Here is a 24,983-nt window from a genome sequence, read left to right as displayed (position 1 = left end):
AAGTGAATTGTGTACCTGAGTTTGGACATGTTCTTGGTTTGGGTCTGGATTCTAGTGTGGACACATTATAAATAATATCTCATCAAGATGTTATTTCAGCTAAGATGTGGCCCAACTAAATCAGGTTGGACTTTAATCCAGGTTACTGGAATACTTTATAAATAAAGTGAAAACTAGATGAAGATAAGCCATGGGGAGCAGTCAAAAGCCAGAAGTCAGAGAAAACAAAAGGCACTGCCATGTGCCTCACCATGTGATAGAAAAACCAAGGGCCAAGAATCAGTGGCAGCCAGCCCTAGCATTCCACAGTTTTGTGAGAGAAACACTACCATGCTGATGCCTCAATTTCGGACTTCTCCTAGCCTCAAAACCATGAGTCAATAAATTTCCATTGTTAAGCCAACCTATTGTATGAAATTTATTTTAGTAGCTGGGAAAATGAAACTTCATTGGTATGAAGCACAAAGGCCTCAACCCTTTTAGATCCCATCCCAAGTTCCATTTATTCCCGCTCTCCCTTTCACGTTTGCTTCAATGATTGTTAAAGATGCATGCTTTCCTTATCTTTAGAATATTTTATATGAAATGGTTATTCCAATTTAATGACTCTGCTAATACATTCCTAGATAGGATTTGTAGTTTTCAACCAGTAAAAAAACTCAAACATATGTTCTGCTTATGACTATGAATACCAAAATATTAGTGCATTGTCTTTTACAGAATATAAAATATACATAATTAAATCTATACCTCTTTCTAAAGGAAATACACGAGAACATGGGAAATAATGCTCCAAATGCATCAGTACACTTTCAAAGATACAACTAATATAGTCCAAAAATGAAGAAAAGTTATGTATATAGAAGGAGAGAGACGGTGTATTTCTAGCCACATCTGTGTATATCTGCATCTGTATTGAATGAGATAGGATTGGGAGGATAACCATCAAGGAAATTGTGCTGGTTTGAAAGGATGTATGTACCCCTAGAAAAGCCATGTTTTAATCTTAATCCCATTTTTAAAGGCAACTGTTTCTTTTAATCCCTATTCAGTCCTGTATGTTTGAAACTTTGATTAGATTATCTCTCTGGAGATATGACTTAATCAAGAGTGGTTGTTAAACAGGATTTGGTGGAGATGTGTCTCCACCCATTCTAGGTAGATCTTGATTACTGGAATCCTATAAAAGAGGAAACATTGTGGAGAAAGCTTGAGAATCTGAGAGAGCAGAGAACACCACAACACCATGAAACAGAAAGTCCGCCAGCCAGCGACTTTTGGAGATGAAAAAGGAAAATGCTTCCCGGGGAGCTGGAGAGGAAGTTAGCAGATGATGCTATGTTCGCCATGTGCCCTTCCAGCTGAGAGAGAAACCCTGACTATGTTCGTCATGTGCCCTTCCAGATGAGAGAGAAACTCTGACTGTGCCCCCCATGTGCCTTTCCACTTGAGAGAGAAACCCTGAACTTCAGCCTTCTTGAATCAAGGTATCTTTCTCTGGCTGCCTTAGAGTGGACATGTCCATAGATTTGCTTTAACTGGGACATTTTTGTGGCCTAAAAACTATTAACTTGCAACTTATTAAATTCCCCTTTTTAAAAGTCATTCCATTTCTGGTATATTGCATTCTAGCAGCTAGCAAACTAAAACAGAAATGTAGAAGTTACCACCCTGCCATTGGCCTGGTGGAATCCTCTCTATGATTTAATGTATTGAAAAAGAAGAAAGTCTACAAAATCTTTCCCAAATTAAAAACCAACATGTCTGGGAAAAGCCCCAAGCTTTGGACGCGGACAGACTTTATCTCATATCTTAACTCCTTCTGTTAACTAATTCTTGGAAAAGTATTTAATCACAGCTGTAAAATATGAATGTCAATGTGTACATTTCAGCTACATTGAATATTAAATGAAATAATGTTTGTAGAGTGTCTGATTTATGGTGACAGAAAATTTCCACAGTTGAGGGAAAGCATCTTTAAAGGTGAAGAAATCAGGACAACCTAACCAAATGATAAGTTACATGATGGAAGGAAAAATAATATAAATTTGTTTGAATTGTCCAGATTGGCTGTTTCAAATTCACTGGGGGGAAGAGTGAGCATGACATTATTATCAGGTTAGTCTTTAACCTGTTCTAGTGTATTTAAAAATTAACAATCTGCCAATGTATGTATCTCAATTATTGTTAATTACAAATTTCTTGGAATGCACCTCATAACTGGTCAAGATTCAACCAAATGACTGGATTAGATTCCTAGACCATGCACCCCCCCCCCAAAAAAAAAAGATTTAACCAATCTATAGTTCCAAAGGGCTTAATAATTGATTCAAAGTCAAACAGCTAAACTGTGGCAAAATAGGCATCAAATCCAGAGTTCTTTCTAAATCAAGGTGTTATACAAATGTTATTCTATTCCATAATGCCTCTACCATATTTCAGCTGTACAAATGAAATCTAAGAATCCCATGATGTCTTTTCTTTTTTGATGCATTTAAATTTTTTTTCCTATTTCCTAGGATGGTAGACATTTGGAGGATTTTTGTTTGTATTTAATTTTATTCAACATATATTTATTGAGTGGTTGTTCTAGGCCTGAAAATACAGGAGTGAACAAAACAAAATCCTTACTTTTGTGTATATTGGGAGAGAACATATAACAGGAAATAAAATAAAATTATATTAAATTAAGTTAAAATCATAGCATTTTAGGTAGTGATAAGTACTGAGGTGAAAATAAAGCAAGAATGGGCTAGTTCAAGGAATGTGGAATAAGGGTTGCAAATAAGGAGTTGATATATTTTAACTTGTTGCTGTTTAATATTGAGAGACAGAGGTCTGAGGGATAGCCACTCCTCAAACATACCTAGTCATGTCAGTGAAATATCTACCAGCAATGTTATCTTCCTATGGAATCACCATTTTAACAGTGCAATACAAATTTAACCAGCAGGAAAACCTGCGTTGTGATCTGGAGAGGCATAGAGGAATATCAAATCCTCGTCAAAACCCTTGGAAACCAGTATATGTCAAAATTATGCTCAAAATGTTTTTAAAATGTCATTCCCTTTTTTTTGCATTCTTTATTTTTAATGTATTTTTTTTAATTATTTATCATTATATTTACAATGTTTTTAAAGTTTTTATTTGCCTTATTCTAAACCTAATACTAAAGAGATATTTGATTGGGTATATTCTCCTGCCTTCCCTATACACTAAGAATATTGTACAAATTAAGGCATACTATGAATATTCAGAAACAATTTCCTGAATGTTTATTGCCTATTCTCTTGAAAGACTTTAAAAATGACACTTTAAGACTTCTTCACTTTTTTTGAATATTGTTCATTTTGATTATTGTCTAAAGTTCACGAGAATTTATACTTTCAATGTCATATCATTGCCAAAATAAAATCCTTGCATTCGTAATGATATGACTGAAAGTTACTGTGCACAATATTGATTACCCTGTGCAGGAAAGAAAACAAACTCAAAAGGGGAATGTTTTGATCTAACCTATGAAGTGACAGTGGAGCTTCCAGTAATTGGCAAATGCCAGCAAAACCTCATAGTGTGCAAAGGCAGGAGTAAAACAGTATATTTGTTTTTAATCTTTCCAATTTTCTAGAAACTGAGAAAGGCATCTGACAAAATTACAATTTTGACATTTATCTAGGATAACTTCCCCCATGTACTGAGATTTGATGAGCACTTACTTTCAATTGCCTTGATTTTATTTTCCCATGGGACACAAGCAGCTTTGAAGTTCTCAAAATCACGGAGAAATTTTGCCCATTTCTGAAAAAGAAGCCAAGTACAACAGTAAAACCTGAACTTTGGTTTGTCAAGATATTTATTACCCCACCCACCCCAAAACATCACAAGGTAATGGGCTTGGAAATATCACTCTGGCACTAAATATTGCTTTCCACCAAAAAAGGAAACAGTAAGTTTCATTTATCTTGTTGTACTCTTCTTATCCATTTAATTCAAAGTATGTCTATTGACCTTTTAGCATAATAGCAATAAGCTGGCTATTGAGAATACAAAGATATATTTATTCTACTAGACCATTGGTGAACAGGGACTGCTTATAGGTGGCTAGTTAGCACCTAATAAAGTGATTGGCACATAAGTGTGTGCCTAATTAATATTCACTGAGTGACGGTATTAATAAAAAGTAAATAGGACATAGTTCCTGCCTCAGGTTTCTGGTATATTACAGTAGACTATAATTTCAGTAGCGTTTGGTAATTTCAGTACAAGTTTGGTAAGTGCTGTGATATAGAATACTTTTCATTCTGGTCAAGGCAGAGCAGTCAGCTAAATGGAAAGACATGACGTCATAGGGAAGGGAAGAAAAGGAATCATAAATTAGTTTTACAATAATTCCTTCTTCCATTTTTCTGTTTTGAGTCATCCATGGTCAAGAAGCCCAAAAGGAAGAGTGGGAAAGGGACAGATGACTTTACATATGTGCAAATTACTCTGGGATAATGTTCGAGCCTGGGTAGGCACATGGAGCCTTATAAATAACAGTATAAGACAGGTACGAAGTTCAATAGATTACCCAAAACTAGAAACAATTCAAATGTCTATCCACAACAGAATGGATAAATAAAGGATGGTATTTTCATACGGCGGAATATAACACATCAATAAAAGTGAACTACAACTACCTGCAACAACATGGATGTTTCTCATAAACCTAATAATGCATTAAAGAATCCAGACATAAAAATGGAAATACTGTATAATTCCATTTATTTAAACTGTAAAAACAGACAAAGCTAATCTATGGTGCTGGCAGTCAGATTTTCCCTTTTGGGAGAAGAGTACTGACTGTAAGGGTATATAGGGAGCTTCTGGAATTCTGATCACGTTCTCTTTCTTGATCAGGGTGCTGGATACCAAGGAATATTTACTTTAGGAAAATTCATGGGGTTACACAATTGTGGTTTTTGTGTTTCTCCAGAGTAATTTATACCTAATACAATTTACATTGAAAGTAACTAAACTAAACCTAAACTAAAGAGGAAATGTTAGCTTGCAAAAAAAAAAAAAAAGTAACTAAACCTTAATTCCAAAACTGGCAAAAAAAAAAAAAATCACAAGAAAAGAAAATTCCAGACCAATATCTCTTATGAATATATGAAAAATCCTCAATAAACTGCTAGCAAACCAAGACTAGCAACATACAGAAAGGATTATACACCACATTCAAGTGAGATATATCCAGGAATGCAAGGTTATTTTAACATCCAAATATCAATTAATGCAGCATACCATATGAATAGAAAATATATATATATAAATCGTATTATCTTTTAATTAGAAGCAGAAAAAGCATTTGAAAAAAGACCCGAAACCCCTTCATAATAAAAACATTCCTGAAACTAGGAATAAAAGGGAACTTCTTCAACTTCATGAACAGCATCAATGAAGAACCCACAGCAAACATCATACTCCATAATGGAAGACAGAATGCTTTCCCCTAAGACCAGGAACAGGAAAAGGTATCCACTCTTGCCACTTCTATTAAATACTGGACTGGAAGTTCTTGCCAGGACAATTATGCAAGAAAGGGAAATGAAAGGTATACACATTCAAAAGGAAGAAGTAAAACTATCCTTATTGGCAGATGTTATGGTCTTGCATATATAACTTGTAAGGAATTCCCATAAAAAAATACCCGTAGAACAAGCAAATAAGATCAGCAAAGTTGCAAGATACAAGATTAATGCAGAAAATTCAATTGTATCTCTACACAGCAGCTAATAACTATAACACTAAAAATTCAAAAATGAAATTAAGCAAACATTCCATTCACAATAGCATCACAAAGAAAGCACTTAAGAATAAATTCAACAAAATAAGTGTCAACTTTGTATTCTGGAAACTACAAATCACTGTTCAAATAAATTAAAGAAGACTTAAAGAAGTGGAAAAGTATCCAATATTCATTGTTTGAAAGACTTAATAATGGTAAAATGGCAAAACTTCCCAAATTTATCAACAAAATCCCTCAAAATCTCAGCTAACATTTTGCAGAAATTGACAACGTTAATTATTAAATTCACATGAAAATGTAAAGGACCCAGAGTAGTCAAAACAGTTGAAAAAGAAGAATAAAGTTGGAGGACTTGAGGCAGGTTAGATAGGGAAGGAGGAAAAGAGTGACCTTAAACCCCGTAACAAAAAAATTCCTTTTGGTGTGCACCCCCAGCCCCCCCACATCCAGCCTCTATACACCTAGCCCTCACTCAGTTCAGCACCTGAAAAGAACCAATGAAAAGTGCAGCTCATCAATCTCTTAATACCACGGCCAGAGGGGAAAGGGCCCCTGCAAGTCCTTACACTGCAAGGATCCCAGCCTCAGACTGTTTCTCCACCTATGGAGAATGCCCCACTCATCTTCAAGTGTGTGTCTTTGCTACACATTAAAGTTTTGATCTGTACACACTGGCTAGTCCTTGAGCGCTTTTCCTGCAGCTGAGTTCCCTGCAGGTGAGTCAAGAACCTTCACAGCACCGGGTCTCGACTTCTCTGAGAATTCCTACAGCTCTCCAGCATCCAGCCAATTATTTCCAGGGTTCTCCAGCAGCAAGATCATTAAACTATTTGGTTGTATACACTGACTCATCCTTGAATTCTTTCCTAGGACTGAATCAAGAACCCTCATGGCACTAACTCTTGGTTAAGGTCTCAGTTTCTCCAAGAGCTCCCAGGGCTTCAGACTCACACTTCTGATTTCAGAGCTTACAACAAAGCCAAGACAGTATATCCTGGCATAAGGATAGACATATAGATCAACAGAATAGAATTGAGAGTATGGAAATAAACCCTTACAATTGTGATCAACTGATTTTCAATAAGGGTGCTAAAGCCATTCAGTGGTAAAAGAATATAAAGAATAGTCTTTTCAACAAATGATTCCAGGATAACTGGATAACCACATTAAAAAGAAAGAAAAAAAATTGGACACTTTATCTCACACTATATACAAAAATTAACTCTAAAATGGACCACAGACCTAAATGAAAGAATTAAACTATCGAACTTTTAGAAGAAAACATAGGAATGAATCTTCATGACCTTGGATTATATAATGATTTCTTAGATATAATACCCAAAGCACAAGAGACAAAAGAAAAAGTGGATGCATTAGATTTTACCAAAATTAAATATAATTGTGCTTCAAAAGACATTGTCAAGAAAGTGGAACAATAACATACAGAATGAGGGAAAATATTTACAAATGATATATCTGATAAAGAAATTGTTTCCAGAATATATAAATATAAATAACACAACGAAAAGAAAAATAACACAATTATCAAATGGGCAAAGGATGTAAATCGGGATTTTTCCAAAGAACATATGCCACTGAACACATGAAAAGATGCTTACCACCATCAGGCGTAAGGAAAATGCAAATCAAATACTTTTGATTCTCAAAGTATTATTTTCATCTGGACAGCCACCATAATGTGATAATGAGGTTGTGCCTACAGTTGACCATGGGGTCAACTGTAATTTCTCTGTTTCACTTGTTGAACTAATGGCAGTTGCTTTTAGAATGAACTTGGAGTCCTCTGTGAAGAGGACCGTAGAGTGTTTTATCTGATTACCAGAATTGCGTTTATGGAAAGAGGCCTAACTTGAAAATGTTTGCTTTCATTCCTCAGTGGACAGCTAGAAGCAGCTCTGTCTCTTATAATAGCCTCTTTACCTAAAAAGATCCTTCGGGCAGATGCAAGCATGCAAATGAAAAGCAACCTCAGGCAAGATGGACTTGGATCCAGCAGGAATAGCCTAACAAACAATTAAGAACAACCAGTGGGGACTGCATGGTTTGTAATGGTAGTTATAGGAGACTTCTAGAATGCTTTTATTATTCTCTTTTATAGAGTCAAAGATTTGAAGAAAAAAAATCAGTGCTATTTAAATTATAATGTCCAAAGGTAAAAACACATTAAAGCAGGAATAATACTAGAATTTAATTGCATGTTCAGAATTCTGGGTAAAGAAACAAACTGCTTCTTTTGTAAAACACAAAGACTTTGTCTTACAAACTCAAAGAACTGTTTTTATAGACGTGGTATGAATCCTGGAGAGATTAATTTAACACAAGAACAGACTATTTTATATTTTTTACTTGATTTATTTATATTAAGAAAAGAACAATTTTGATGCCAAATGATGCCCATAAACTTGACAAACCCACAATTAAGATATTTGTTCATAGCCATATGTTCTAGTTTGCTAGCTGCCGGAATGCAACACACCAGAGACGGATTGGCTTTTAATGAAAGGGGATTTATTTTGTTGGTTCTTCAGAGGAAAGAAAGCTAACTTTCCACTGAGGTTCTTTCTTACGTGGAAGGCACAGGATGGTCTCTGCTGGTCTTCTCTCCAGGCCCTTGGTTTCCAACAACTTTCCCCGGGGTGACTTCTTTCTCCATCTCCGAAGGCCTGGGCTGAGCTGCTAGTGCTGAGATGAGGAATGCCAAGCTGCTTAGCAGTGCTATGTTGCAATTTCTCATTTAAGTACCAGCCAATTAAGTCAAACATCACTCATTGCAGCAGACACGCCTCCTAGCTGACTGCAGATGTAATTGGTAACAGATGAGGTTCACGTATCGCTGGTTTATGTCTGCAGCAACAAGACTAGGTATGCTCACCTGGCCAAGTTGACAACTGAACCTAACTAACACACCATAGTTTATAGTCAGTACAGGGAATCATGTTCAAGTGAATTTCCTTACTCTCAGGTGATTGAAAGCTAGCAGAATATGTAGTAACCTTAAAAAAAAAAAAAGCAGAAATTTGTGCTTTAAAATTAATCATTGACATTCTGATTTTCTTGTGTTTGCCCCTTTTTCATATAAGGCAGATAAGATAATTTGATATCAGCATTATTAGATTCCAGTTAAGGAGATTTTACTGTAATTCTGACCCCTAAAACCAATTTTCTTTGCTCAGCTCTAATTAAAACCTTTTGAAATAAAGTTAGAAAGCAAATGTTTCCATTCTATTACTATTTTATAGCTGCTTTGTTCAATGCCTATTTTTAGAGCATATTGACAAGCCACCCCATACACAAAAAGGAATATTTATGTAGCCCAGCCAATCTATAATGCTTACCTCCCAAAGCTGACAGATGGACTTCTAAAGCAAGAGGGCAGACAAATTTGAGAATTGTGATAGCATTTAGTTCCCACAATCAGAGATTTGGGTTTTCAAAAAATGGCTAATATTTGTAAAAAGCAACTCTCCTATTTAGTATCTTAACTGCCTTTTTTATATTTTCTGGACACCAGGTACAATTATGTAGCTAACATTAGCAATAAAGGTAACATAAATGGAAGATTCTATAGCATCCCCAAGAATCCAGAGAAGCTCTTCTATGGTAAATGTGGTAGTAATGGCAGAATGAATATGCCTCTCCCATTGATATTGAGGATACCCTGATAGGTCACACGAGGAAGTTCAGCTGCCCATTTAACAGGGGATACGGCGATAGGAACAAAATTACTATTTCAGTTGCTGATTTGAAAGGAAGCAGATGAAGTTACAAGTAAGGTCTCCCCCTTCGCACGCATGGTTATGAGAAGCCGTTAGAGGAAAGCTGAGAACAGAAAGCCACGATGTGGACAGACTGACTTGTCCTGGAGCATGGAGGGACCCACTTTTCTCCTCACCGTGGTCTGGAACATGCTGCAAGGTGTGGATGTTGGAATGTGAGTATACATCTCAACAAAAACATAGTTCGATTTCACAGTGCACTTTTCTTTGGTGCATCTCGGAGCCCTCTGCTGTTAATTCTGCTCTTACGTTATCACTATAAAATAGGTAATAAATGTTACCTAACTGAATTATAAAGACATTGTAAACCCAGATAGCAAAATTTGGCTTGCCAACAATCAGAAATAGAATGAATATGGTAATTTCTCCTGGTTGTGTTACTGAGTTAGTTAGTGAGGTGGGGTAACATATATATATATATACATTTTTTTGATGAGTTATGTCCCATCAATAAAAGAGATCATAATTTAACTACCTCTAAAGTCTGATAATGGAAGTTACAAATGGCTTATAAAATTCTTGAAAGTGTTTTTAGATCAAGTATGATTTCAAATGTTAGCTAGTTCTGCTTTGGCAACTGTAAGATGCTTCTTCTATCAAATTCCCCTTAAATAATAAAACAGATCCTATGCCAAAGAATATGAAGTTCAGTAGTTTTAAATGTGGAATTAAAATAATATAGCACATGTCATGGTCAGGTTCATGTGTCAATTTGGCCAAGTGGTGGTCCTGTTTGTCTGGATGGGTAAGTGCTGGCCTGTCTGTTGCTATGAGAACATTTCATAGAATTAAGTCATGATCACGTCGGCTATATCCACAGCTGATTCCATCTGGAATCAGCCAAGGGGAGCGTCTTCTTTAATGAGTGATGCTTAATCTAATCACTGGAAGCCTTTTAAGAGACAGGCTTTCTTCTTGCTTTGGCCGGAAAACCTCTCCTGCGGAGTTCATCCAGACCCTCCATCAGAATCGTCGGCTTCACAGCCTGCCCTGCAGATTTTGGACTCTATATTCCCACAGTCACATGAGACACTTTTATACATTTTATGTTTATGAATATTTCCTAGGTTGATTCTGTTTCTCTAGAGAACCCTAACTAATACAACTTGGTACCAAGAGTGGTTCTCAAGAAACAGAATCTTAAAAATGGGTTTTTATGAATGGTTTTCTAAACTGACTGCACTCAAAGGCACTAAGGACTCTGATTCCCATAATTGGATTGACATTCCCAATCCGTGGAGTGAGTAGGCAAAAGAGACAGTCAAAATATCACCGTTCAATTCTTCTAATGCTTTGTGTGTATGAAACCAGCTCTGGGGGATAATGTTTTCGAACTTTTACAGAGTTTTGTGGAAGAGTAAGTATAGCGATGTTGGCTGGTTGTTGTTAGATACACCGTTTACATTAATGAGTGAAAGGGATGGGCTTAAGTCTTCAAACAAGAACCTAAGTGCCATCTGACAGATGTAGATGCTTCTGTGAGTGTCCCAAAGAAAAATCTTATTTCCTGGAGCCGTAGACTTGAGATCTCTGAAAATCTACTCAGAATCGTATTGCTAGCAACTTTACAAAATAAGCTGAAATCTCAATCTTGAATGGTGTCTGCTGTTAAAGTGAGAGCATTGATTGGAAAGGAGTGGGACCCTGAAAAGTGGGATGGTGATATATGGATGGATAATGATGTTGGTGATGAGGTTGAAACCCTAGGTCATGCTGAGTCTTCTCTAGATAACCCAGCAATAGTCTGTCTTGAGAATATAGCTGCCCCACCTCCAGCCTGCCTTAAGGAGTTGGCCACCCAACTTCCACTTGAAGGGATTAGCCCTAGAATGATAAATCCTGTTTCACCAGATGAAACTGCAAATGAATGCCCTGAAGCAAATGGCTTGGAAGATATTTCTAATTATTTTCATAACCCACACCCACGACCCTTCATTTCTTCCAGACCTATAACAAGACTAAAGTCCCAAAAGGTCCCTAAAAGTGAGATACAAAGTATCACACATGAGGAGGTACAAAGCCTGCTCTTATACCCCAGGATGTCCAGAGGATGCACCTTTTACCAGAACAGTGAGAAATAAATTTGTAAGACCAGTGCCATCATCACTGAAGAGCTCTCTAGTTGCAATTCTCTATAGGTCAGATATTACTGTAGGAACTGTTGTCACCAAGCTGGAGTCCTTAAACACAACGGGGGTGACCGGATCCCAAGTTGGCAGAAGCCAGGTGGCAGGACTTAATCACCATTGACAAGGTGGATATGGCTATTATAACAGACAGCAAACTCAAAGCAGTTGTCAAAATTATATGACTCGCAGAGATTTGTGGCATTGGCTAATAAATCATGGGGTACCTAGAAGTATAATAGAACGGCAGACTACTAAATTCTTGTTAGAGCTATATAAACAAAAGAGTTCTAGGTCATGTGAACAGAGGTCTAACCTGAATTACAAAAACACAGAATCACAGCTCCTAAATCAATTTCCAAACTTGAGACAGTTTACAGACCCAGAGCCCCTTGAATGAAAGGGAGGTTAGGTCCCTTTGGGAGAGAACCCTGTTACACTGCCAAAATTTATACTGTTAATCTTCCTCCAAGCCTTCCCCAAGGAGACCAATGGCCTTTTACCAGGGTAACTGTGCACTGGAGAAAAGGAAATCATCAAATATTTCAGGGATTATTAGACACTGGTGCAGAAGTGAAATGAATTCCAGGGGACCCAAAATGTCACTCTGGTCCACCAGTCAGAGTGGGGGCTTATAGAGGTCAGATGATCGATGGAGTTTTAGCTCAGGTCCATCTCACAGTGGGTCCAACTGGACCCATTGTGTAGTCATTTCTCCAGTTCCAGAATGCATAATTGGAATAGACATACTGAGCAACTGGCAGAATCCCCACATTGGCTCTCTAACTCATGCAATGAGTGCTATTATGGTGGGAAAAGCCAAGTGGAAGCCATTAGAACTGCCCCTACCTAGCAAAATAGTGAATCAGAAGCAATACTGGATTCCTGGAGGGATTACAGAGATTATTGCCACTCTTAAAGACTTGAAGGATATAGGAGTAGTGATTCCCACCACATCCCCATTCAACTCTCCTATTTGGCCTGTGCAGAAAACAGATTGGTCTTTGAGGATGACAGCGGGTTATTTTAAGCTCAACCAAGTGGTAATTTCAATTGCACCTGCTGTTCCAGATGTGGTATCATTGTTCGAGCAAATCAAATCATTCCCTGGTATGCAGCTATTGATCTGGCAAATGCTTTTTTCTCAATAGCTACTAGTAAGGACCACCAGAAACCGTTTGCTTTCAGCTGGCAAAGACAGCAATATACTTTCACTGTCCTGTGTCAGGGGTGTAGCAACTCTCCCACCCTATGTCATAATCTTGTCCACAGTGACCTTGATCATTTCTCCCTCTCACAAGACAACACACTGGTCCATTATATTGATGATATCATGTTGACTGGACCTAGTGAGCAAGAGGTAACAACTACTTTAGACTTACTGGTAAGGCATTTGCATGTCAGAGGATGGGAGATAAATCCAACAAAAATACAGGGGCCTTCCACCTCAGTGAAATTTCTTGGTGTCCAGTGGTGTGGGGCATGTCGAGATATCCTTCTAACATGAAGGATAAGTTGCTGCATCTGGCCCCTCCTACAACCAAACAAGAGGCACAATGCCTAGTTTGTCTCTTTGGATTTTGGCGACAACATTTTCCTCATTTGTGTGTGCTACTCTGGCCCATTTATTGAGTGAACAGAAAAGTTGCTAATTTTGAGTGGGGAACTGAACAAGAGGAGGCTCTGCAACCGGTTCAGGCTGCTGTACAAACTGCTCTGCCATTTGGACCATGTGATCCAGCAGATCCAATGGTGCTAGAAGTGTCAGTGGCAAATAGAGATGCTGCTTGGAGCCTTTGGCAGGCCCCTAAAGGAGAATCACAATGCAGACCCTTAGATTTTGGAGTAAAACCTTACCATCTGCTGCAGATAACTACACTCCTTTTGAGAAACAGATTTGGCCTGCTACTGGGCCTTAGTAGAGACTGAATGCTTAACCTTGGGCCACCAAGTTACCATGAGACCTAAGTTGCCTTCCATGAGTTGGGTGTTGTCTGACCCACCAAGCCATAAAGTTGGGCCTGGGCAGCAGCACTCCATCATAAAATGGAAATGGCATATACAAGATAGAGCCAGAGCAGGTCCTGAAGGTGCAAGTAAGTTACATGAGGAAGTGGCCCAAATGCCCATGGTCTCCATTCCTGCCACATTACCTTCTCTTTCCCAGACCAGAGTTATGGCCTCTTGGGGAGTTCCTTACAGTGAATTGACTAAGGAAGAGAAAACTCGGGCCTGGTTTACAGATGCTTCAGCACAATATGCAGGTACCCACTTAAAGAAAGTGGACAGCTATAGCACTATGACCCCTTTCTGGGGTGTCCTTGAAGGACAGTGGAGAGGGGAAATCCTTCCAGTGGGCAGAACTTCGAGCAGTGCACCTGGTTGTTCATTTTGCTTGGAAGGAGAAATGGCCAGAGACACATTTGTATACTGACTCATGGGCTGTTGCTAATGGTTTGGCTGGATGGTCAGGGACTTGGAAAGACCATAATAGGAAAATTGGTGACAAAGAGGTCTGGGGAAGAAGTATGTGGATAGACCTTTCTGAGTGGGCTAAAAACATGAACATATTTGTGTCCCATGTGAATGTGCACCAAAGGATGACTTCAGTAGAGGAAGGTTTTAATAATCAAGTGGATAAGATGACCCATTCTGTGGATACCAGTTGGCCTCTTTCTCCAGCAACTCCTGTCATTGCCCAATGGGTAAATGAACAAAGTGGTCATAGTGGTAGGGACGGAGATTATGTGTGGGCTCAGCAACATGGACTTCTACTCACCAAGGTTGACCTGGCTACAGCCACTGCTGAATGCCCAATCTGCCAGCAGCAAAGACCCACACTCAGCCCCTGATATGGCACCATTTCCTGAAGTGACCAGCCAGCTCATGGTGGCAGGTTGATTACATTGGACCACTTCCTTCATGGAAGGGGCACCAATTTGTTCTAATTGGAATAGACACATACTCTGGATATGGGTCTGCTTTCCCTGCATGAAATGCTTCTGCCAAAACTACCACCTGTGGGCTTACAGAATGCTTTATCTTTCATCATGGTATTCCATACAAAATTGCTTCTGATCAGGGAACACACTTCACAGCAAATGAAGTGCAGGAATGGGTACATGCTCATGAAATTCTCTGGTCTTACCATGTTCCCCATCATCCAGAAGCAGCTGCATTGATAGAACAGTGGAATGGCATTTTGAAAACTCAGTTACAGTGCCAACTAGGTGGCAATACCTTGAAGGGCTGGGGTAATGTTCTCCAGGAAGCTGTGTATGCTCTGAATCAGCATCTGCTGTATGGTGCTGTTTCTCCCATAGCCAGGATCCATGGGTCCAGGAGCCAAGGGGTGGCACCATTCACTATTACCCCTAGTGATCCACTAGGAAAATTTTTTCTTCCTGTTCTTGCGACCCTGAGCTCTGCTGGTCTACAGGATTTAGTTCCAAAAGGGGGAGTGCTTCCATCAGGAGAAATAACAATGATTTTGTTGAACTGGAATCTAAGACTGCCACCTCATCACTTGGGGTTACTCATACCCCTGGATCAACAAGTCAAGAAGGGGATTACATTACTGGCTGGGGTAACTGACCCTGACTATCAGGGGGAAGTAGGACTGCAACTACACATGGAGGTAAAGAAGAGTTTTCCTGGAATATAGGAGATCCCCTAGGGCATCTTTTAGTACTATCATGCCCTGTGATTAAAATCAATGGAAAACTGCAACAACCCAATCCAGGCAGGGTTACAAATGGTTCTGATACTTCAGGAATGAAGGTTTGGTCACCCCACCAGGCAAAAAACCACGGCCAGCTGAAGTGCTTTCTGAGGATAAAGGCAACTTGGAATGGGTAGTGGAAGAAGGTAGTGATCAATATGAACTACGATCATGTGATCAGTCATAAAAACGAGGATTGTAATGCTGTTTTGTTTATGTTATACTATTTAAGTTGTAAGATATCAAGTTTAAGAATGAATATTACCCAAGAATTTGCACCCTATTCCGGAGATATTTAATGTGTTTCTGATTATATGCAGGACAGTTGAGTATTGTTAGGGAAAAAAAATGCATCTTTTATTGTTTTCTATTTAGAAGTTAGGTATGGTTTAAGGTGATGAGTATAGCTGCCAAGTCGACAAGGGGTGGACTGTCATGGTCAGGTTCATGTGTCAACTTGGCCAGGTTGTGGTACCTGTTTGTCCAGTTGGGCAAGTGCAGGCCTGTCTGCTGCTATGAGGACATTTCATAGAATTAAATCATGATCACATTGGCTACATCCACAGGGAGTGTCTTCTTTAGAGAGTGATGCTTAATCTAATCACTGGAAGCCTTTTAAGGAGGATTCAGAAGAGACAGGCTCTCTTCCTGCTTTGGCCAGCGAGCCTCTCCTGTGGAGTTCATCCAGACCTTCCCTTGGAATCATCAGCTTCACAGCCTGCCCTGTGGATTTTGGACTCTATGTTCCCATCTTTATGTGAGACACTTTCATACATTTTATATTTATGAACATTTCCTGTTGATTCTGTTTCTCTAGGGAAACTTAAAAATTGAAACTACTATTTGAAAGTAAGGTGATGGAATGTCAAACACCCAGTGATGTGATTAAGCAAGCAATTATATCTCTTGTTTAATATGTGCAAGTACAAGGTATGATATTATTAACAGAGTTTTTCTTTGGAAGTTTCTAAGAAAATGTGGCATAATAGATGTCATTTTAGAGTGTCATTAATGCTTGCTTTATTGTTGGTAAAAATAGATTGTAATAACTACCATTTAGACAATTACATATTTAAAAGCTACTTATTTGGTGAGTTATTCCAAGAATTAAATACAGTTTCATTTTCTGGAATGGCAATATTAAACTCTCACTTTGAATTTAGGATTTATTTTCATTACTTTAGTCTAAACTGTAAAGGTGGACTAACAATACATGGGATAGGGTACCTGGAGATCAAGTTCTATTTCCAAGCTCATTTCAAATCTTGTTTAATCTCTTAAGTCTGTAATACAAATGGCATAAAGCCATTTCAAAAATATGTATGTATAGCCTTATCTTAAACTGAGGAGTAAAGCAAAAACATGACCAAAAATATTGTTGTAAGAGGAAAGTAGCCTAAGTAACCAGCTGTGCAGAAAGAGAAGAGGCAAGCCTTACCCAGAAACTTGGAAGCTAATTAGGAAAATATTTTGAGATTATGTACAATTTAGCAATAAATGTGATACTGCTGCTGATGCAGTTCAGGATGATGATGCTTTAATGATCTCTGCTGCTATTTAAGTTGTCTTCCTTTCTTGAGCCACAGTGGCACACTGAAAATTTCATATGTTAGGGAAGGTAGATAAATCTAATAGGGAAGGTAAGTAAGTCTAAGCATAGGAAGACAGCATATTTTTACTGGTTACAGTCTTCATTTAGGTCACTTGGGTACATTGATGATGCAGTCATATATACAATTTTTATCCATTTGACACATTAATTTATTGTATTTTATATGCTCAGACGTGGACTTTCTCTCTCTGAGCCCATTTCTGCAAGTGAAACCATTGCCCTCCCACTACAAGGGACATGACATCCAAGGATGCAAGTCTCCCTAATGGCGTGAGAGATAACTCCTAGGCACCATAGGATCAACAATGCCATCCTGATCAAAAGGGGGAAAAGAAGTGTAACAAATAAGGTATCCATGGCTAGAAGAATTCAAATAGAATTCAAATAGAATTGAAAGGAGGTCACTGTTACACATATTTCAGTTAGACATTGCTACTTATAACTTGCCAACCCCCAACCAAAACCATTTCTGCCAATTCTAAAGAATACTTAAGGCATTATATAAGATTCTACAAAGGTTCCATGCACTAGGGTAACTCTCCAAAACCTACAACCTCCAGATGGGTCTCTGGACCATATAAGTCCTGAAATGCAGAGGGACCAGCCCTCCCAGAATATCAACTAGTTCCATCCCCCCATCCTATATTATTGACAGTCCTTTCTAACATGAAAATGTTAGAATGGGCATAGCATAAATATCTCTAAAGAGTGGGAGAAAGATCAGAGGTATTGATGGAGTTATATAGAGAAGGTCGGGTTTAATGAATGAGTATGAGTGCTGAATCATTATACTGATATTTCTTTTAGTCTCCAGTACCTTAGAGCAGCGAGAAATAAAAACCTTAAATTTTGGAATTGTAACCCATACCAAATTCTGAAATCTGTTCTACAACTAATTGTTGTGATATACTTTGAAATTTATTGCTTTTATGTATATATGTTATTTAAAGAGAAGGAGAAGTATAATAGAGAAGATAAGATTTAACAAATGAGTATAACTGCTGAATAATTATATTGATATTTCTGTTGGTTTCCAGTGTCTTGGAGCGGCTAAAAGAAAAAATGAAAAATCATGGAACTGTCACTCTTAAACTTTAAAATCTGTTCTATAACTACTTGTTAAAATGTTCTTGGAAATTTATTGCTCTTTTGTATATATGTTATATTTCACAACTAAAAAAAAATTAAAAACCCCATCATCTAAAGGGTACCTAGGTAGTTCAGTGGTAGAATTGATTCTTGGTCCAAACACCAAAAAAAAAAAAAAAAAAAAAAAGCAGCTCTTATTTTCCTGCCTTAAATCAGAATTAAAGCCCTTCCCTCCATAGGGAGGCAGCATTTGTTTTGTAGTATGCAATCCCAGGAAATTATATGACATCTCATAGAAGTATTTTAAAGATTTCAGGACAGAATGAACAATAAATCTCATTTCTCATATTTTAAAGGATTTCTGAACAAGAAGGAACAGAAATAGCTAAAAATGCAGTTCATGGAATTTAGATATGGTGAGATGCTGGAATCAGAGGAGAGAACAAGTGAACTCTCAATTCAGCAAAGTATCTCTGAATCCATCCAGCAGGGCTGCAAAGTCAAATGCTCCCAAGGACCAGGTGGGGAGCACGAGGATCTGGAAAGTACATGCCCATCCAAAGGTGACCCTGCTCACTCAGCTACAGCTCATTGTTGCCAGGCAGGAATATTAGCCTACAATTGCTAGACCTTCATTATCACAAAAGAGATTAGAAATCCACCTGGATTGTTAGAAGATATCATGCAAGCAAAAACACAAAAGATGAGATTCAAGTCATAAACCATATTCAAGACCAAATTATACCACCCTAGACAGTCTCTGCTAAGGATTTCATCATTACCTTAGTGAAGGGAGAGGCTTGAAATTTATGATCTATAATTTGACCACATTTGTTTTTTCATGTAAGTTAAGGGTTAAGCAGACATCCATTTTGTTCTTTCAAGAATATGTGTTCAATTCCTAAGTAAACAATTTTGTTGACATTTTAAGTTCAAAGTAAAATCAAACCAAACCAAACCAAAACATCAAAACTTTGAGTCGTATTAAGAAAACAGGTTGAGTAAATAGGTCTCCAGCCATCCTGATGCACAGAATGGAAGTCTCAGGTAAGCAACACACCTTGTACAATCATGACCAAAAGGGCTTATTTCTATTTGAGCATACCCTTTAAGCCATAGAATATTCTCTATGGAAAACAGAGGAGATTTAATTTGACTGAGGAATTTACAAAGAAGGGTACTAGAATATAGAAATGAAAAGTGGGAAATAAATCTGGAAAGACACTTGACATCCCGAACTATAAGGGTCTTGAATAAAAAAGTATATATACTTTACTCAAACAAATCCATCTCTATGGGACACATTTAGCTTACAGATGATGTATTTCACCTGTGAAGAGAAGATCTAACACATATGTACCCACTCGGCTGTGAGGATTAACTACAATAATTTTACAAAAGGGTTCAGTTCAGTGCTTGATGTAGGAAGAACTACATAAATGTTAGTTTTTTCCTACCTTTCCCAAAAATCTACATTTGTATTATAATATCTCCTAGTTTACCTTATTTTCTTGCCCAATTTATAGTTAATGATCCTGATAGAGGAAAGCTATATGGCCCTGCTGCTTGAACACATTAGAGAAAGAAACCTCAATCCAGAAGTCATAATTTTCAGGTCATAAAAATGAAAGAGGCACAATCTTTTAAGTTGGGAAGTGATAAGAATCACACAAGTTTTCTGCCATAAACCAATGGTTTTCACCCCATTTTTTTCATTTTAATCCCCCTAAGGAAACTTTTTTGAACTTTTTTTTTCTTAATCAAGCTCCCCCCACCCCAAACAATTGCAATGTATATACTACATATGTACTCTATACATAACTGTGTTTTATACATGAAAAGAGTAAGATTTATTTCACCTTTTCAAGAGCCAGTTTTCACATTTTGGGTTGATACTGCCTCCATTGAGAATGCATGGCATAAACCAAACTGAATAATGACAATATTTACCTTGGCCATCATCATCTTAAATGCAAACCATCGTTTTCCTTTTCCTTTCCCAAGAGCCCCTTCATTTTCACTCACAAATTTTTTTGCTTCCCTGAGAAAAGAAAACAAAATAAGGGATAGGTGGGGTGGGTTTGAGATTAATAGAATATAGAGATAGCATACATTCAGCTTTATTAGGTCTGCATCCTTATTTCTTATAGAACCTTCTAGACTTTGAGCTTTATTTCGTAACCAAGGAACTCGTAAAAGACATTTAAACTGTTTTTTAAATTCTGGACAGGAAGAATAAGATATTTCAGTCTCACTTATTAATCACTGAAAAGCAAGGAATTTATATTAAATATCAAAGTAGAAAGTCCTAGTTCTCATTTCTAATGCAGATAAAATTGTGTAAGCTTCTCGAATTGGGGTAAACTTCAAACTCTGACAGTCAAAATACTTACATTCCTTTTCAAGGATTACCTTTATAATTTTTGTTCTGTTTTGAAATTAGGGCACTGAGTTTAGGACAAACTGACATCAAACATACTTACTGGCCCACTATGTAATCCCATAAAATAAATTGTTTTAAAACAGAAAAACCGTACTCTGTAAAGCAAATGAGGTTGAAAGAAGAGGGGAAAAGGAAAGGAATACTTTTGTTCTTACACTCAGGAAGGGCTTCAAATTTAAACTTTAATACCATTCCCCAAATTTATACATTTACAGTAGTCATATTAGTGTATGCATGTGTGTTAAAAAACATCAATTCATCAAAATGGATAAATGAGCATGTTAAATATACCACAATTATTGTATGGTCATTTTTGTTGTTTGTTTTCTATGTATCAGGAGAATTTATTTTTGTTCTTTTTAAGTAGAGGTCACCCAGGCTTCTCTTGACATCTTAGGGGTCATAGAGAGTAGCAACTATGTAATGGAGAGTAGTCTCTGTCATGATAAGGACAAATAACCCAAACCTGGACTGTGATTTGCAGATGCAGTGTTGCTTTCAACTGTCTGGACCCTGGAATGTGTGTTTTTGCAGACAAGACCTTTCAACACATGACTGTAAATAAATGTTTTATTAACACGTAAAGTAAACCTTAAAAATAAAGGATAGGTTAAGAATATTTTTAAATTTTACTTACAAAGCATGGTTTACTATACACAGTGACCAAAACACATGGTCACACACTTACTGATTTAGCCAATGTTAGGAGTGCCTCATTTCTCATGTGTATGTGCACATGAAAATACAAGCACGATGGTGAAGAGTTTCTTCAGTCATCAGACAGAACCCAAGATCAGTTCTTAGATGGAGGAGAAAAATTAACTGACTTTTGTATCTCCAAATCATTCAGCACTGCTTTAGCCACAGGAGTAGCTTAATAAACTAGACCTTCCTGAAGATGGAGTTAACCAGGGTAGATGCAGACAGGGAGTTGTCCCACACTGATGGGTGCTTCAAGGCAAAGTCATTCCCAGATGTTGGGATTGCACCCTTAATCATTGGTCTCCCCAGAAACTCAACAGGGCAGCTTCAAACACCCTGACATTTGACATGACCTCTTATACAGGAAGATGAATTGAAAAATAGTTTCTTAAATGTTCTAAGCACTCTAATATGTTCAATAAGCAGCATAAAATATAATTATAATTATGCTGGGTCTCATGGCTGGGTTTTTAGATCCCTGCAGTCATGAAAACAACATGTTTAAGCATTACCTGCATGTTATATGAATGATGAGATAGGATTCAGTGTTAGCACCTGTAGACACTTTATAACATGTTGAACTGATCTCAACTAAAAAACCAGGTAATTTGGGTTGTAACACAGCCCCTGCGATTTGTCTCTGTGTCTCTGCTCATGTTTTTGAAGTTCTCTATACCCATGTGTCCTACTTTTCACACAGACCTGAGTGGGTTCTGGCAGTGCTATTCTACTATTTCTTTCTGTCATGCTTTTCAAATTGGCGAGAGGATGATACAAGATCAACAAACTACAAGACTTAGAAAGAGAGGAAGGTCAGTATTGCAACCAAATTAAAATCACTATAGAATTAATTCTAAATGCACATAATAATACAGAATCCTATTTACATGGCATTAGCAAGGTTTTTATCAACTATTATAAATATAATTTTCCTTTGAACAATCAAAGTAGGTTTTTATTATTTGTCTCTTCAACCACCACAATTTCCTCTGATATTAAGTGTACTTTAATACTTCTCTCTCAATCACTATACCTCCCCACCCTTAGCATATATATTCTGGTTTTCAGACAAAAGTCTGGACTCCATACTACTCCATATAATCTCATATAAGGACTTCTTTTCTTCCTCCATTTTTCAAGAACTCCTTGCCCCCAAGTTTCCTACCTTAGGGGGTCCCTGAAGAGCTCTTCTGGCTACTTCCTGTTCCCTAGTGCTCACCTGGCCCAGAATTACTACTAGATTCCAATATCAGAAATCTGGGGGATGACTTTACAACCAAATCAAGATCATGGGGGAAAGCAGAAAACAAGAACTTAGCAAACACAGAATCTTGATCTTCTTAATCTGATACTCTTAGGAGGTAAGGAAATGCTCATGCAGCTTAGTGGTCTAGAAGGGACACTGAGTTGGGAAAGGTCAGAGACAAAGGGAGAGAACATGTCTTCACATTGTATTCAGGGTTGAATTTTGCAATGGTCAGGTGTGATTTCATACACACAGAAAACTGTAACACCTAACCCCATCCTCTCTGATAACAGAAATTTCAGGACCAGAAGACAACATGTCTCAATGTACAAATAGATACAAAGTATAAAAAGCAAATATCTAAGGTGGTGCGATGGTTGCTCAGTGGCAGAATTCTCGCCTGCCATGCCAAAGACCTGGATTCGATTCCAGGTGACTGCCCATGCCAAAAAAAAGCAACTCTTTAATATGGAGATAAATATTGACCAATTCTCATTATACTGAAATTTAGAATGTAAGAAAAAATAAAGAGCAGAATCTTCAGAAAACTAAGAAACAAGATTATTTATTTGTTTCTTACAGGTAACACATTTTCCAACCCATTTGTATTTATCAGGATAATTTAAAGAAATGTTACTATATGGCAAAGATTAAATAAGCTTTTGTGGATATACTTTGAATATCTATTGGCCTCAAACCATCCAATGTCTGGCTGAAAAATGTGTGTCATCCCCCTTAAACTGCATTCAGTAAAAGCCACCTGCCAAAACTGTGATCTGGTCTCCAGATCTCAGAGCTCAAGCAAGACCTGGTACAGTATGCGCAGTTCTCTGAGCTGTAACCCCAGACTCAGGTTTAAATAATTGAGTGAGGTCTATTAAATGACAATAATACCTGGCCTCATAATTCATTTATCAGCCCCTGTGTTGGTAATTAGAATAATAAGGTTCCATAGACTTTCAAGAATGTTTTCACAGTTAGTTGAAGAAACACACTCCGGCCGACCTTACAAAATAGATCATTTTCCCATAACACACGATACAACCCTGGTCACACTGGGAGTAAGGACATACTGTGCTTCCTTTGACACATTCCTATCCCAGGAAAAATGTTCCCTCTTTGGGTTAGATTAAATTGGCTTTTATTTTTTCTTGTTTCCCCTTTTTATGGTGTGATTGAGCAACCAATTTATTGCTTAAGTAAGTAAAAGACAACTGCTGTTAAGTGCAACTGCAATTAAAAAAAAAAACTACTTACATTCGTAACCACTTCCCACTAAAGGAATCAGAAGAATGAGACACTTTTTCCTAATAAGCTCTGTCTTAAAAACAAAAATTTAACCTATAGTCCAGAAAATTCTGAATATCCCCCTAAAATATTAAAGAACAATTAAAAGAAAATTTGTTGAAAGAAAGTAATTGAAAGAAAAACTTTGGTAATTAAAAGAAGTAAACTATTCTAATGTACAGAGACTGAAAGTAAGGACGACAAGCCCCCTAGGCAATATAACTCCAAAATCAGACTGGAAGAATAATTTGGAATTATCCCCAATACTAGCAATGATGGTTCAAAATGTGTGTTCATAAAGGGGTATAGTGTAGTAGCTAACCTGCCCACCTGCCTCATCTATAAAAAGAAAATAATAACAGTAGGTACTCCATAGGATTGTTGAATGCTTTATAGGAAATAACGTATATAACATACTTAATTTCATCCATGGCAAATAGCAAGAGCACTATAAATAGCAACCATTATTAAAAGTAATAGTATTGATAAGGCAGACTTTCATTTTTATGCTGAAGCTCTAAAATACAAAGCTGAAAAAGACTAGATACTCCCAAAGCCTTGCAGAAAACCAGCCCTTTTCTCCTCATTGCCACCCTAATGAGTTAAGGCCTTGGACCTGATTTTAGTGGGAACTGTCCTTCTGCTGTGTGTGCAGTCGAGGATTATTTATATTCTGCATTTGAGACCCCGTGAGAGGGTCGAAGTGTTGGGCTTCAGAAGCCTCACTTATCAGGCAGCCCAGGAGGATGAAGGGAGCCAAAGATTCTAACCCAATCCTGCTCAGCCATTACAGTCTCTGTGAGAAAAGGCAAAAGAGGGACACTTTCTTTCTCCCTCTCCCTATCTAGCCAGACAATTATCTGAAGATATCATTTTTTCAACGGTGTCTTCCTCAGAATTGTGCACATATTCTCCATTTCACTAAATTTTAAAATGTTACACTTGGACTACATTCTCATCAATTCTGTAAACTACCTCTTGCCATAATTTGGACAAGGATTTGAAGCTCAGGTATGTCACAAGTTCCAAATCCACAAACTGTGATCTCAGAAGAATTACTAGTCATCTTTGCTCCCTCACACCTATAAAACGAAATCAGCAACAGTGAAAGCTAACACAGTAGTAAGTGCTTGTCATATACCATGCACTATTTATTTCCATTGTTCCAT

The 24,983-nt window shown here is 37.6% G+C and overlaps 1 protein-coding gene across 1 annotated transcript in view; it reads right to left on the bottom strand.

Moving 5' to 3' along the window:
- Positions 1-24,983, bottom strand: part of TMC1 (transmembrane channel like 1) — a 469,408-nt gene that overhangs the window by 67,659 nt on the left and 376,766 nt on the right. Inside the window, exons 12-13 of the mRNA XM_077148434.1 lie at positions 20,087-20,177; positions 3,717-3,798 (exon numbers count right to left, since the gene is read on the bottom strand). Coding sequence (XP_077004549.1) covers positions 3,717-3,798; positions 20,087-20,177 — 173 coding nt within the window. The remainder of the gene's footprint in view (positions 1-3,716; positions 3,799-20,086; positions 20,178-24,983) is intronic.

Source organism: Tamandua tetradactyla, chromosome 2 (assembly GCF_023851605.1).
Source record: "Tamandua tetradactyla isolate mTamTet1 chromosome 2, mTamTet1.pri, whole genome shotgun sequence".
Lineage (NCBI taxonomy): Eukaryota > Metazoa > Chordata > Mammalia > Pilosa > Myrmecophagidae > Tamandua > Tamandua tetradactyla.
Note: the sequence above shows the minus strand (reverse complement) of the source record. Positions and strands in the feature narration are given on the sequence as shown.